At 54.4% G+C, this 13,981-nt stretch overlaps 1 protein-coding gene across 1 annotated transcript in view; it reads right to left on the reverse strand.

The window, feature by feature from the left end:
- Positions 1 to 3,063: 3,063 nt before the first annotated feature.
- Positions 3,064 to 13,981, reverse strand: part of SEC14L1 (SEC14 like lipid binding 1) — a 49,420-nt gene continuing 38,502 nt past the window's right edge. Inside the window, exons 9-16 of the mRNA XM_070774010.1 lie at positions 13,418 to 13,506; positions 12,361 to 12,431; positions 11,309 to 11,480; positions 10,874 to 11,008; positions 8,890 to 9,024; positions 6,747 to 6,998; positions 5,534 to 5,712; positions 3,064 to 5,385 (exon numbers count right to left, since the gene is read on the reverse strand). Coding sequence (XP_070630111.1) covers positions 5,280 to 5,385; positions 5,534 to 5,712; positions 6,747 to 6,998; positions 8,890 to 9,024; positions 10,874 to 11,008; positions 11,309 to 11,480; positions 12,361 to 12,431; positions 13,418 to 13,506 — 1,139 coding nt within the window. The 3' untranslated portion in view covers positions 3,064 to 5,279. The remainder of the gene's footprint in view (positions 5,386 to 5,533; positions 5,713 to 6,746; positions 6,999 to 8,889; positions 9,025 to 10,873; positions 11,009 to 11,308; positions 11,481 to 12,360; positions 12,432 to 13,417; positions 13,507 to 13,981) is intronic.

Genomic DNA, 13,981 nt, shown 5'->3' on the forward strand with positions numbered 1-13,981 from the left:
GAACTGTGGTGTTGGAGAAGACTCTTGAGAGTCCCTTGGACTGCAAGGAGATCCAACCAGTCCATCCTAAAGGAAATCAGTCCTGAATATTCATTGGAAGGACTGATGCTGAAGCTGAAACTCCAATACTTTGGCTACCTGATGTGAAGAACTGACTCATTGGAATAGACTCTGATGCTGGGAAAGATTGAAGGCAGGAGGAGAAGGGGATGACAGAGGATGAGATGGTTGGATGGCATCACCGACTCAGTGGACATGAGTTTGAGTAAACTCCGGGAGTTGCTGATGGACAGGGAGGCCTGGTGTGCTGCAGTTCATGAGGTCGCAGAGTCGGACATGACTGAGCGACTGAACTGAACTGAGCAGCTGGAGATGCTGAACGCTTAGATCTGTTCACTCATTCGAAACGGCGTTATTGTTATTCCTTTAATTAATTAGCTTGCTTACTTTCATGGGTACTGCTCTCCAGCTTCTGTCCATTTAGGAAAGGCAGGATAAATTCAGCTTGTTTACCTACCAGCTTTCTAAATTGGTTCCTTATAGTCCTCCAAAGGGAATCAGTTCTATATGAAAATTGCTTGGAATTATGAATTCATGGATTTTAACACAGTCAGTGGGCTGGAGGTTTACTGCACTCTTGAGTGTTCCATTCTATGTATTTATTGGGCCGCACCAGGTCTTAGCTGTGACAAGCAGGGCCTTTTTGGGTTTGGCATAGGAACTCTTAGTTGCAGCACGGGGGATCTAACTCCCTGACCAAGAATGGAACCCAGGCCCCTTGTGTTGGGAGCACAGAGTCTCAGCCAACGGACCACCAGGGAAGTCCCTCGTGTTGCATTCTTGACCAGTAAAAGCCTCAAGTCAGCCTCTGAGCCCTTGAGCTACGACCCTAGTGTCTTTGATCACTTCTTTCGTCTTCGATAAGATGTCCCTGGCTCATCTTGCAAATTTCCTGTACCAGACCTAGAATCAGCCATTTCTCCAATAATGTCTTGTTTCTTTAGTGAGGAAAGGTATTGAAAGACCATAATCCAGGTGCTTAGGGATTCTCAGTGTTTATGGGCTGCTCGTGGTTTCATGCTTATGTATATTCTCCCCACTATCCGAAAGTACAATGATCCTATGAAACCCTTTTTAAGTCGAAATGGCATTAAGGGAAGAAGCAATTACCTTAGGGTATGCTTTGGTACAGAGAAGGCAATGGCACCCCACTCCAGTACTCTTGCCTGGGAAATCCCATGGACGGAGGAGCCTGTTAGGCTGCCGTCTATGGGGTCGCACAGAGTCGGACACGACTGAGCGACTTCACTTTGACTTTTCAATTTCATGCACTGGAGAAGGAAATGGCAACCCACTCCAGTATTCTTGCCTGGAGAATCCCAGGGACGGGCGAGCCTGTTGGGCTGCCGTCTATGGGGTCGCACAGAGTCGGACATGACTGAAGCGACTTAGCAGCAGCAGCATGCTTTGGTAAGATTCAAAGAATAAACTGAGATAAAGCACAGACGCTCAGAGACACGGTTCGAAGCTGCGGTGGCTGCGTGTTGAGATGCTACGTGTGGTTTCTGGGAAGGAGCTTGGCGGGGGCCTCTCTCACTACTCAGGTGCACTCCCTCTGTAAACGCTGCTGCAAAACCAACACTGAACGCAATTTTCACTGCCTTTTTTCACAGAATTACTGAAAATGGGTGTTAATGTAGGTCTTTCATAAAAGCAAAATGGTGTAAGGTGAATTTTGGAAAAGCAGGGGATATCTGTGTGTGTGCACACCCGTGCATGCTCAGTCACTTCAGTTGTGTCCAACTCTGTGACTCCATGGACTTGTATCCCGCCAGCCTCTTCTGTCCATGGAGATTCTGCAGGAAAGAATCTTGGAGTGGGTTGCCATGGCCTCCTCCAGGATATCTTCCCAACCCAGGATCGAACCCAGGTCTCCTGCACTGCGGGCGGATTCTTTACCACTGAGTCACTGGGGAAGCCCCTGGAGTGTGTGTACACATTATATATACATGTTATATATGTATTCACACGTACGTAACACCAATGCGGATCAATACATACGACAACCTGCTGGCCTGATACAAAAACCCACCGCCCACTGTTAGGATGCCCGTTCTCAGAGGCTCTGAGGACGGGGACAGGAGGCAGGGGACAGCTGCTGCCAGCCCCACCTGCTTTTCACGTTGCTCCAGCCACCACTGTGAGAAGCTGCTGCTACATTAATGGCTTGTAAAGTGGGCCCAGGAAGACAGCAAAGCAGGAAGGAATCTGGCAAAAGTCTTGCCCTCGGGGAGAGGCTGGCTGAGTCAGCAGTACTCGCCTCGGGTGCTGATAACTGGAGCTTGTCTTGAATGCCGCGGGGAGGGGAGGGCAGGCTCACAACCCAGGCCAGGCTGCGGGCGTGTGGGCACCTGCAGGCCTTACCTGCTCCCGCCCTGAGACCTGGGCACTCCCTGTGGGCACTCCCACCGAGAGCAGGCCTCCCGCAGGCCCAAACGCAGGAGCTGGGGACAAGGCAGCCCAGGTTTCTGAAGGTCCACACTGGTCCCCTGCTGAAAGGACCCATTTTGTTACTAAAGAAATCTCCCAGTTTATTCCAAGGCCTTTTTAAACTTCATCACAGATGATAAGTGAAAATGCAAAGTACCATACGTGTCTTCTTGCCTGTCAAGTACATAAGCGTTTTTGTACAATGAAAAATCCTGATTTGTTTTGACATTCCATGTTAAACTGCATCATGTGTAATGCAGACCTAATCCATCTGATCATGTGTTCTGGGGAGTGTTCTTTAGTCAACAGTTTTAATTTAGTATATATGTAAAAGAGAAACATGGTATCAGGTGTCCAGCCTGAGTCCTGTTTGACTTCCTGGAGTCCGAGGAAAGGTGCAGCCTGTCCTCTGTTGGGGGGCGGGGGGGAGGGGGGGGAGACCACTGAGCTGTACGTACTGAGCCTCGATCCGCACCAGCCTCTGGCTCCAGCATCTCCCCTTCCTCTAATCTATAGTCTCCTAAGAACGTCATACTCTTCAAAGGAGGTTGCCATTCACAATAAGAAAAAGCCTTTTTTTTAAACAGTTCACATTTATTATTGACAATAATAAAAAAATCTTTTAAAGACTATCAGTATTGTATTACCAAGAGTGAGGTAATATGTTTACAAAACATTTACAGAATTTGATACGTAAATAATGTAATTAGGAAAGAAGGTGAATTAAGACACTAGTAATAGAAGGGAAACCAGAAGGATCGTTAGTGCTGGAAAAAGGTGGCACGACAGCAGCATCTGAAACAGGGCGCAGGGCGCTGAGTAGGGCGGGCCCAGCGCGGGACCCCGCCCACCTGCCCCACAGCCCCTCCCAGGAGAGCGGAGGGAGCCCTGGAAGGTGTGTGCAGGGATGTGCTTTGAACTCTTAAAGATACAGTCAACTCTGGGGATAAAATAGTGCCACTTCTGAGTCAACTTAAAAAGAACTGGTCTTCAGCCTGGGGGAGGGGGTGGCTGCAATTCAAATAGTTCTACAAACATCCCTGGGCTGAGGTGGACTGTCGAGTGAAGCGTTTTCTTGGCAGCTGTCAGCAAAATCGCCATCTGAGACACAGAGAGACAGAGAAAGAGAGAGAAAGAGAGAAGGGACCATCTTCAGGTCCTTAGAATCTGGAAACAGGAAGCACTGACAGCAAGCAGTGTGGATCCACTAACTAGCCCTACTGTGCTTTCTGGAAACAAGCCTCTAGGTGCCAAGGGTCGGCTGTGCTCCACACAGGCCCGCAGCCCAGGGAAAGGCAGGAGGGTCTCAGCATGCCACACCCACAGAGGACACCCACGGAGCTCCGCCCCTCCCAGCCCTCCTGACCCCGCCCCTGGCACACCCTGGTCCTCACAGCGCTCCACCTAACGCCTCCAGGGCAGATCCATAACAAGGCAACTCAGGATTTCTTAGGCCGGGATTTCTTCAAGCTCAAGATGGTGCCTGGCTCCTGGCCCGGATTCTTAAAAAGCACAGCCTCTGCCACACACACCATCACGTGACATGCCTTCATTCATCGTGGAGACTGACCCAAAGCAGCAACTGGACAGACTCACAGAAAACCTGCTTTTCCCATAAAAAGCTGAGAAAATGATGGGCCAATAAAAAGGCAGACCAGGCTTGGCGATCGGAATCAAAAAGAAAAAATCAAAAGCAAACCAACTTCATCATCTGATCTGCTTCGAGGACATCGAACCCTCTCTTACTTGAACTATGTTTCTACCCACCCCTGGACACACATGCTTGCGTGTACACACATCCACAACTTCCTTTACAAAGGAGCCGGGCTGCCCAGGCCACAGGCGGTCCTGGCACAGCCACGTGGGGAGTACGCTGGTCAGCTACAGTGAACGTGGGACGTTCCAAAATGGCGAGTGGGGCCTCGCTGCCCCTGAAACACCTCCAGCGGCAGGAAGGACCACCTGGGCGCTGACGCCACCCGGCTGTGAGGGGCCCAGGGAGGCCAGTGGAGGAGCTCAGAAGTGAGCCATGCAGGAAGGAAGAGAGGCACACCAGGAGGAGAGGAGGAGGCCCTTGGCCCACGTTCAGGACAGAGAAAGTCTGCTCTCAAAGTACCAAAAGGTTTGAAGGGAGGAGAGAGAAAATAATGTTTAATGATGGCGGTGTTCTTCCTGGCATCATGGGGGGTCCCCGAGAGCCCCCAGCCCCCACTTTACAACAGCGGGTCTGTTTGGTCCCAGAGCTGGGTCGGGACACCCACAGGCTCCCTGAGTCCTTCCAGTTAGGCGGCGACTACTCAGAGGAACAGGAACCCAGAGGGCGGTCAGCGCCCTCGGAGCGCGTCGACCACCGGCAGGGAGGAGGCGGGGGCCAGCTGCGGGCAGGGGACCAGTTGGCAGCTTCTGCTCCACGGAGGAAGGCGGGTCACCTCGGACGGGTGGAGGAGGGGCTTCATCCACTGAGGGACAGTGAGGAGGTGGCTGGAATCATTTTTTTTTGCATCCAGGTTTGAGACAAAGTCAACCTCTTAACTGGTATATAAACTACTTTTCTTTGAAGAGAGCCCTTGTGCTCTGATTGGATTTTGTGCACACTGTATACAAAATCTATGGCTATTAAGTGAGAGTTACAACTACCTGTCGAGATAGCTTCGGGGTCAGTGACTACATTTACCATCTGCAGAGCTATCTGCTACCTAGAGGGCCAGAGCAGTTCACACAACGTGGCCGCTCGGCGGCGGGTGGGCGGCGGTCCGAGGTGGTGGGCCGTCCCCTCCGAGCACTGGGCACTACCTGGAGATCATGGAGCTGGAGTGGGACTGGCTGGACGAGGTGGTGGCGGCACTGAGCTGCGAGAACCCGCTGTGGCTGGACTCCAGGCTGGTCATGGAGCCTCTGTAAGCAGCACGGGAAGGGGAGGTGTGAGGACCCATGGTGACCGCCAACTGCCTTCCAGCTGGACCCTGCCCCCTCGCTCCCCTCGGTCCCCAACCCCTTGTGTGACATCACGAGCTGCCCTGGCCCAGAACCCGGCCTCCCGTACCTGAAGTCCTCGGAGCCGATCACCTCGGTGTAGTACATCACCTTGCACTTGTGGGAGGAGACCTGCAGGGAGGCCAGCACGTCGTCCACACGGGGCAGGTTGGTGGCGGCGCAGGCCGGCGTGCTGTGGAACTTCCACTGCAGGATGTAGAAGCCCGGCCACCGAGTCACGTGGGAGCCCTGGAGTGAGTCGGGGGGCACAGCTGAGGACCACCTGCTTTCCGGGAGCCCCCACAACGGGGACAGACGCCGAGGGGACGACATCTCTGTCCACTCGGATCTAGCGTCGATTACTGACCCTCTCGGTGAGGGAAGGGGCCAGCTACCCTGGTTCGTGATCAGGCCAGTCTCACACTGCCTCCAGGGGTGGGCCCTGCAGCCAGGCCCCCACCTGTGGAGGAGGAAGCAGGTGCCCACAGGGTGGAAGCCCCCAGGGGGGGTCCTCTGCTTACCCTCAAGGCGGTAGGGTCTAAAAAGCTTTCCTAGGCCAGCCAACACTCTGACGTGCTTCTAGTGACCTTACCAGCATATCCCGGGTTAAAAGGATGTCAGTCTAAAGTTGAATGACGATCTGTGAAAACTGCTTTCTCCCCCTAATTCTGGAACTAAAGACCGTGTGATACAGCTTCAAACGTTCATTATTTTTAAAACTGAATACTCTCTTTTCAGTGTTTCTAAGACCACCAAAACACTGTCAGGCTTATCCCTGAAAAGTGTGAAGGCAGCAAAATCATGCGTCTAATATAAAGGCCAGAAACTCCCGAGAACTACCATTCTGAGCTCAGGCACTCAGAATAACTAACCAACGTTTTAAATGAACTGATGGAACACTGCAAAGAAATGAGAATGCTTGGTCATGACAGTTAACAGTTCCCTATGTCCTTGTTTATCTCACTTCTATTCAGAGTGATTTTCTAGAAGGAGACCAATGCCGTTGGGTCAAGGGTCATCTTAGCAGCCTCCTGAATCCCAGCAGTGCGTGTACACTGACTGCCCTCTCCCTCCTTCTGTTTGCTTCTGTGAAAACATCTCCAGAAATAATTCATGGCTCTAGACACAAGTCATGGATTCTGCTGAGCAGAGTTCTTCTGAGAGTCACTCGGCTTCCTCAATCACCCTGACTAAGAGGACACACTGAACCGCCCGGCCACCGCCCTAAGACTTCCTTCTCCAGACAGAAAAGCCAGGCTGTGGGCAGGCTCAGGGGACCCTACCTGCACGCTCTCCCCTTCTTTGCAGATCAGAGGCGACTCCACCATGCTGTAGTCCCGGCCCAGCTGCCAGACTCTGTCTATCAGCTGTACGTTGTTCCCTCCTGGGGAAGTGATGCTGTGCGCCCCCAGGGAGTCCTTCTTGGGTGGCTGTGGTGACCGCTTGGAGTGATAGATGTTAAAGACAATGTCCCCTTTGCACACGTCAAAATCCCACGTGATCACCGATGAGGCGTCCACGATCTGAATGAGAATCTGGAAGGAGAGGTTGGCTGCATCAGCCTGCCACAGTGAACATGAGCCTGTGAGCCAGCGTCGCGGCAGCATGTCCCCACCGCCCCCCAGCTCTCCTCTCAGCTGGGGGAGGGGGGTCCCAGCCGCAGGCCTCCTCGGCCAGACTCGGCACTCGATCAAGTTCCGGGCTCCGTTAGCTCCCCCTGCAGCCTGTGTGTCCTGAACATGCAATTTAGATGCCATTCTAGGCTACCGGGTCCTGGCTGTAAAAAAGGCCTTGATACAAAACAGAAATAACGCTCAACAGCACAAAAGTGGTTCCGAGGGTTGCTCTGGGCTGAGGGGCACAAGGAAGGTCCCAGAGTAAACAGCCCGGGAGGGACAAGAGGAGGGGAGGCGAGCACAGGCTGAGGGGTCTTTGCCCGCAGCCGCCAGGCTGGGTGGTGGGAGGGAGCCGCGTGGCCTGGGTAGGGAAGGCCCTGGGTGTCGAGTGCCAATCTAAAAGCTGAATTTCAGGCAGCGCCCGTATAGCTTCCCAGCAGGGAATGATCAAAGTTACAGTTTCCAAAGATTACTGTGATAATTAAAACCAGCTGTGGAAAGCTATGTATTCACTCAAAAATCTCGGCAGAAGCCAGCCCCACGCCCCACCCACCCTGGAAGCCGCTCGCTGAGTGCCGCAGGCGGTGTGCCGGCTTCCCGGCCAGCAGTCTCTGGTGGTCTCCCTGCCTCGGCTCTGTAGCTACACAGACTCTCCCTAAAGAGCAGATTCCACACACACACGAGCCCTGTCCCATCCCAGCACAGCGGCAGCACCGACACCACGGGCTCCACGGGCCAAGCTCCTTGGAACGCCAGCCCCTCTGCGGACCGGCCCCTTGTGCCTGCGTTCACGGCAGGGACGAGGAACTCAGTCCTCGCTTCATGAGACCCCCGTCCTTGATGTGCGTCCTACTGAACCCTCAAACCAGAGCCGAAGTTTTCAGTGTTCTGACGTAGAAACCCTCTCACAGATAACCCTGCGACCCACAAGAACACACCGCACACTGAGCTCCCTACCCGGGACATCGCGACCGTGACCTAAGCAAAGACGAGAACGCAGCCTCCAAGTAAGAAATTAATCCAAGTAATCCTTGAGATGCAGTTGTCTCCCCCCAAAGAGGCTGGGAGTAAGGCACCTCAAGCCCGTCTCCGCTCATTCAAACCACAGCATCGTGTCCACTCACCCCAGGAGGCTCGGGTGGTGGTGAGGGAGGCACCCCGGCCAAGCATGGAGGAGCAGCACAGGGTCAGCTTAGCCAGCTTCAGCCCGGCGGGATCCCACGACCCTGAGCCACAGACCTCGGCCCGGAGCCCAGGATGGGCCGAGCCCACTCAGTGCACTAAGACCACTCAGTGCAGAGACACTCATGACACCAGAGCGCACGCGTGTGTGACAACAGGCCCGGCCTTGCTCAGGCACCGCCACAGGCAGCAAGGAGAGAACGCATGGCGTGAGCTTCTCCTCACCACCAGACTAGGAAAACGGGCAAACTCCTTAAAAAATAGTACATAACCAAACCCAGTCAAGAAAACACAGAAAGTGCTGAAAACATTAAACTGAGAAGTTACAAACCTCCCCCCGGGGGAGATCTGCGAGGCGCCCCGTGCGTCAAGGGTCTTGGGTGGACCGGACGTGGAGACGCCTGCCTACTCTCCTCCTGGGGGCCCTGACCAAGGGCAGCCAAGGTCTGCTCTGCGAGAGCCTGCTTGCCAGCATCGACAGCTACCTTAACTGCAGACCAAGTGCAGACCAAGAGCAAGTCGGGGAAAAGCATCTGATTCTCCTAAACGACCCCCTACTGGGGAGACCACAGAAGAACCCCTGGGGGGAGGGGAGACCCAGGCCCCGTGGCTTCAGCCCGGCCCCTACCTCGTGCGGGGCCCCTTTGAAGACGCTGGCAGACTGGTAGATGGTTTCAGTCCAGAGCTTGAGGTCTTCGTTCTCCAGCTCCTCCGCGGTCCTGTACAGGGACTTGGGCACCAGGCCCCCCTCCGGCACCTCACACTGGAAACGGAAACACGGCTTGAGAGCAGTGCCCACGGAGGCCGATCCCGAGAGCCACACGCCGGCCTGACACGCTCAACTCTGCGGAGCCTAGCTTAGGAAATGGGAAACACTGGCCGTGTCGTAAAATACCCTGCACTACTTAGGCAAAATAATTGAGAAAAACCACTTAAACACACGTGTCTCACTTTGAGTAAATGAGAACAAGCTGAGGCTGATCTGCCACAACGCTCACAGTAGTGCGTGTGTGGGACAGCATCCAGCTACTGAAGCTGGTTTACGTAAGCAGCACTGGGTGTTTATATTGTACTGCAAAGGAAAACGCTATGTGAGGAAGAGTTTTATTCTCTACAGCACAGGCGCTATTTCTATCATGTGCGAGTAAGGGCAAGATGTGTAAGTAACGGGGGAAGTTTAGTGTCTGTGCCAGGTCAAACGACCAGTCCACACCACCAGCCAAAAACCCATAAAGAGCGGCACCTTTCGAATTTGCTTGAAACAGGCTAAATTAGAATTTGCACATTCATGAATGTCCTAATTGACCCGGATATAATGACTGAACCCTTGAGTTCTTAAAATCCAAGTGCTTCCTGTGGTACCTGCCCTGGGAGGTGACTACTCAGGAAGAAGCACGGCCATCTCCGACGGGCAGGGCGGCAGGACTCAGGGAGGCCGCTGCAGTGACGGCAAGCTGGACGGCGTCAGACAAGCGAATGCAGCCTCAACGCCAGCCCGACGGTGGCACAGAAGAGCCAAGCCGAAGCCTTAAGAGCCTGAGCGGGGAGACCTCTGCTCTTATGGGGGTAGATCTCTGCTCTTACGGGATTCTTACCATTGCTAACACAGCACAGGGGAGTGGAGGCTCTGCCCACTTCAGCCCCGCTGCTTCCACTGCAACTGGAAGAGCAACCTGAGTCGTGCTCTGATACACTGCGTCTGTGTGTCTCCACAGATCTGACCCCAAGCTTTAATCTCAGGGGAGCTGGGTGGGGGTCCCCTGGCTCACTAGCTCCCTGCACTGCACTGTGGTTCCATCTGCGACTCCTCAGAGCGGGACTGAAGGCCTGAGAACTGAGTTCAGCTCTAAACTCCTCCAAGAATCCCCCAAGATCCCCCAAGTTCCCATCAGCAGCTGAACACGTGAGCCAGCCAGGGTGGCCGCACCTCCACATCGCACAGTCTAATTTACTGTGAAGGGGAGTGGACTCCCTGCTGGCGTCACCTGCTGCGTCAGCAGGGCGAGTGGACCGCTCCCGGCTTGTTTCCTGGCCCTCACATCAGGCCGTCCTGCCCCCGGGGCCATACGGTCTTCAAGGAGCTAAACTTCTCTGACTCATCACATGCCCCACTCATCACAGTACAGGGGCAGAAGTGGAGCCATCTGCTTGCTAACCCAGCCATGCAGTGTACTTCAAATCCTGCATTACATAAAAGAGGACGAGCTCCCTTAATTACCCTTTTTAAGATGTGTTCCTGACATCATCCACGGGGCAACCTTTTTGGAGAATCAATTTGATTTTTTAACGTTTTAAAGAAATGCACAGCTGCTCTAAAACGGTTAAAGAATCTAATTCACGCAAAGCTGAGAGCATAAAGGAAGCTGCAATCACACTGATTCTAAAACAAGCTCTCTTTAGTGTTTAACAATGAAGAATGTGTATGTTATCAAAAATTACCTAAATGGCTCTGTTTAGTTTAACCCAGGATCAGACAGATGCCAGCCAAAACCCCCAAACTGAAAGACAAATAATCCAAACGAAAAGTTCTGAAAATCATTTGTGTCAACCACACCCACCTTCCCTGCCCTTGTGAGTAGTCAGACGTGTTACCTGCCTACGTACGTACGTACCATGCACTCTCCACTCAGGAAATCTGGAATGATCTCTTTGTCGATGTAATCCAGCAGGCCTCCAGGCCCCTGGTAGTCATTTCCTGCATAAATGAGGAATTTCCTTCTGGTGTTGTCGTCAATGAATGGACTAACCTACAAATAATTGGAAAAGACCACGCAGTTATACTTGCTCTGCTGTCTGTACTTCAAGAGTGAAAATTACATGCTGATATCGGGGGGGGGGGGGGGGGGGGGTGGGATTCAAGTTCGATACGCTCTTTCTGTAAAGTCCAAAGTGTATGACGTGCGGACTCTCGGGAAAACTTTCTTCCCTTAAATAACCTGAGACACTTTGATCTCTCCACGCTTGTCTCGTTTCTTAACTAGTGATACAACTTGGAGTCACAGACACACAGGGACAGGAACCCGCGCTCGCCCGCCGCGGAGGCGCACCAGCGTCCAGAGCACGGGGAACACGCGGGGGGCGCGCAGGATCAGCAGGCGGCCCAGTGTCTCGGGGTAGTTGGCCTCCACCACCTCGATGATGCGCAGCAGCGCCTTCACGCCTGGCCTCCACAGGTGCCGCATGTTCAGCCCCTCCAGGTCCACCAGGCAGGTCCAGGAGCTGCAGGTGAGACCAGCTCTGTTCAGCGCGCGCACACTCGGGAAACCACGGCCCAGGGTGACTGGCTTTCGTTTTTTATGTTCTATACAGTTGCTAGTGTCCATTTCCAAAAATACACTGGGTTTTCAAAATTACAGTGTAATGAACTCCACTGCAATCTGCCTGTATTAAGAGGTGGGCTGCGTGTAATAGGACCAATCCCCAAAATACCAAAGCCACCAAGGGCTAGGGAACCAGGATCAAAGGTGCAGCCATCCATCCAGGGAGGCACGTGCTGCCCTGGACCTGCTGAGCCCCCTCTACTGACCCAGCGGGGCGTGCGTACGGCGTTTAAATACACGTGTGACTGAACGTTACTGAGTCAAGCGCTGCGGCAGGGGCCGGAAACACGGGAGTGAACAAAAGCCCTCAGAGTCCCTGCCCTCCTGGAACTTCTGTGCTGGTCAACCATCCAGACCCTTCCCAGGGCCCACCTCTGAACCACTGCACGTCTTCAGAACAGTCCACCGTGACTGCAAGTTTGGTTTAAGAGCAGAGAATCATTTTCTTCTGTCCCACCTCCTCAGCACCAAAAAAAGCAGAGCAAAAACCAAGCAACTGCGACCCTGGACTCCCAAGGACCACGAAACTACCACAGGCCGACCCACGCAGGCCGAGAGGACAGCAAGGCCTGGGGCAGAAGCACCAAAACCCAGCAGCCGCCCCGCGGCTGACTGCAGCACACGCCCCACGCGATTATCTGTCCCACCTGCTAGGACACCATGGAAAACAGTAACTACTCAGACTTGGTCCTAAAACCAAAGCAGAGTCTGGCTTTTTAAAAATCAACTAGAAATACGTGACTCCTATTTCAAACAAGCTCGGAGGGAGAAGCAGCTACCTGATAGGCCGGCCGAAGACCTTAGTGTTCTCTTCACACCGTCGCAGGCCTTCTTCGTTGATGGAAAGAACCTGTGTACAAGAGCCAGAGACGTTGCCCATCAGTCTAAGGGGCCGACGCGGCTGCATCCGGCTGCGCGGGTGACGGCGACACCATGTGCCTCAGGGAGGCGTGTAAGCCAAACGCCATCTACGCCATCTACGTCCTGACACGGCCGCACACACAAAACACATCACGGAAGCAGCAGCTCGCTCCCTCACAGGCACGTCCAGAGCGAGCGCGTCTGAAGAGTCGGAGGTGAGTGTCGGCGGAGTGGCAACACAGTGAAGCCTCACACGCCAGCTAAGAGAAAGGGCAGTGTGACAACCGACCTCAAGTCTGGCTGAAGGGACCCCTTTGAGCTGGAGTAACAAGCCCTTCCCCGACAGATGCAGTCCACCCGTAGACCTGTGTGCATGTGTGCGGGAGCGCCCACGGAAGCACACGCACAGTGCTGGGCACCACAGAAGAGGCACAAAATGCCCACAGTGGGTAATTTGGGACGACGGCTTCTCCATTGCCTTTCAAGGTTCTGCTTGCTCGTTTCTACTTTAAGGCTAACATTCTTCTCTTCGGGACTACCCACGCTGTGCAGGCTGCCCGGGAGGGGTTGAGGAGACAGGGAAGGAGGCGCTCACAGCCCTGACAAAGGACGCTCAGAGCCAGGACCACGCTGTGCTGGTGCAAGAGCACTGCTGAGAGGCCTGACGAGAGGCGGCCCCAGAGCACAGCGAGGGTAGGCGGCAGGACCCACATCGGCCTGGGGGTGCGGCTGGGGGAGCGGGCGCCCGGCCCAACCCCCACGCCCCCTGGAGCAGCTGTGCCCGCGGCTGTGTTCGTGCTTCCCCACAGTGAAAACCGTTTTCTTAACTTTTGGGCCCTCTTTTGAAGTTTGTAGAATTTATAAATAGGTCCTCCTTTCTAATGATCAAAGTGATACACGCTGTGGCTACAGGACCATGGTCCCCTCCCACCCCCTCGGACAGAGAAGGAAGTGAAGCCAGCGGGCAACACTCACGTATCTCAGCAGGGCCTCCTCGCCGAGAGCCCTCACCAGGCCTTTGGTGTCCATCTGCCCCAGCCGGAGCACGTAGAGGGGCCGGCCGTCTGCAGGGGAAGGACAGGCGGCGTGAGCACTGCTCCTGACCCGAACCGGGGGACGGGCGCCCCCACAGGCCAACGGGGCCCCGTGCGCTCTCCCACTCTGGGAAGCAGCAGCTGGCTTCGGCAGTGCCTACAGGAGGCCCACCCGGTCTTTTCCCACCAGAATTGTAAAAGGTGAAAACAAAAGCCCACTGATGGAGCAGGTCATTAGCGGGGCCCTGGAGACGCCCCGCCGGGGTGAGGCGAGCCCCGCGGAGCTCGGCCTCTGGCTCTACCCGCGCGCACTGACGCACCTCCACTGCGGGGCTCCGCAGTAACCCCACTCCACCTGCCACCGAAACTGAGCCAGAAGCCTGTCCTGCAGGTGTCGTGTGCAGAGCAGTCTGACCAGATGGCCCCACATCTGATCGTTCATTTAGGGATGCTGCTCTTGGTTACGTTTTGTTCACTCCCCAGGTAGAGCTAAAAGCTCTCCTGT

This window comes from Bos indicus, chromosome 19, assembly GCF_029378745.1.
Source record: "Bos indicus isolate NIAB-ARS_2022 breed Sahiwal x Tharparkar chromosome 19, NIAB-ARS_B.indTharparkar_mat_pri_1.0, whole genome shotgun sequence".
NCBI lineage: Eukaryota > Metazoa > Chordata > Mammalia > Artiodactyla > Bovidae > Bos > Bos indicus.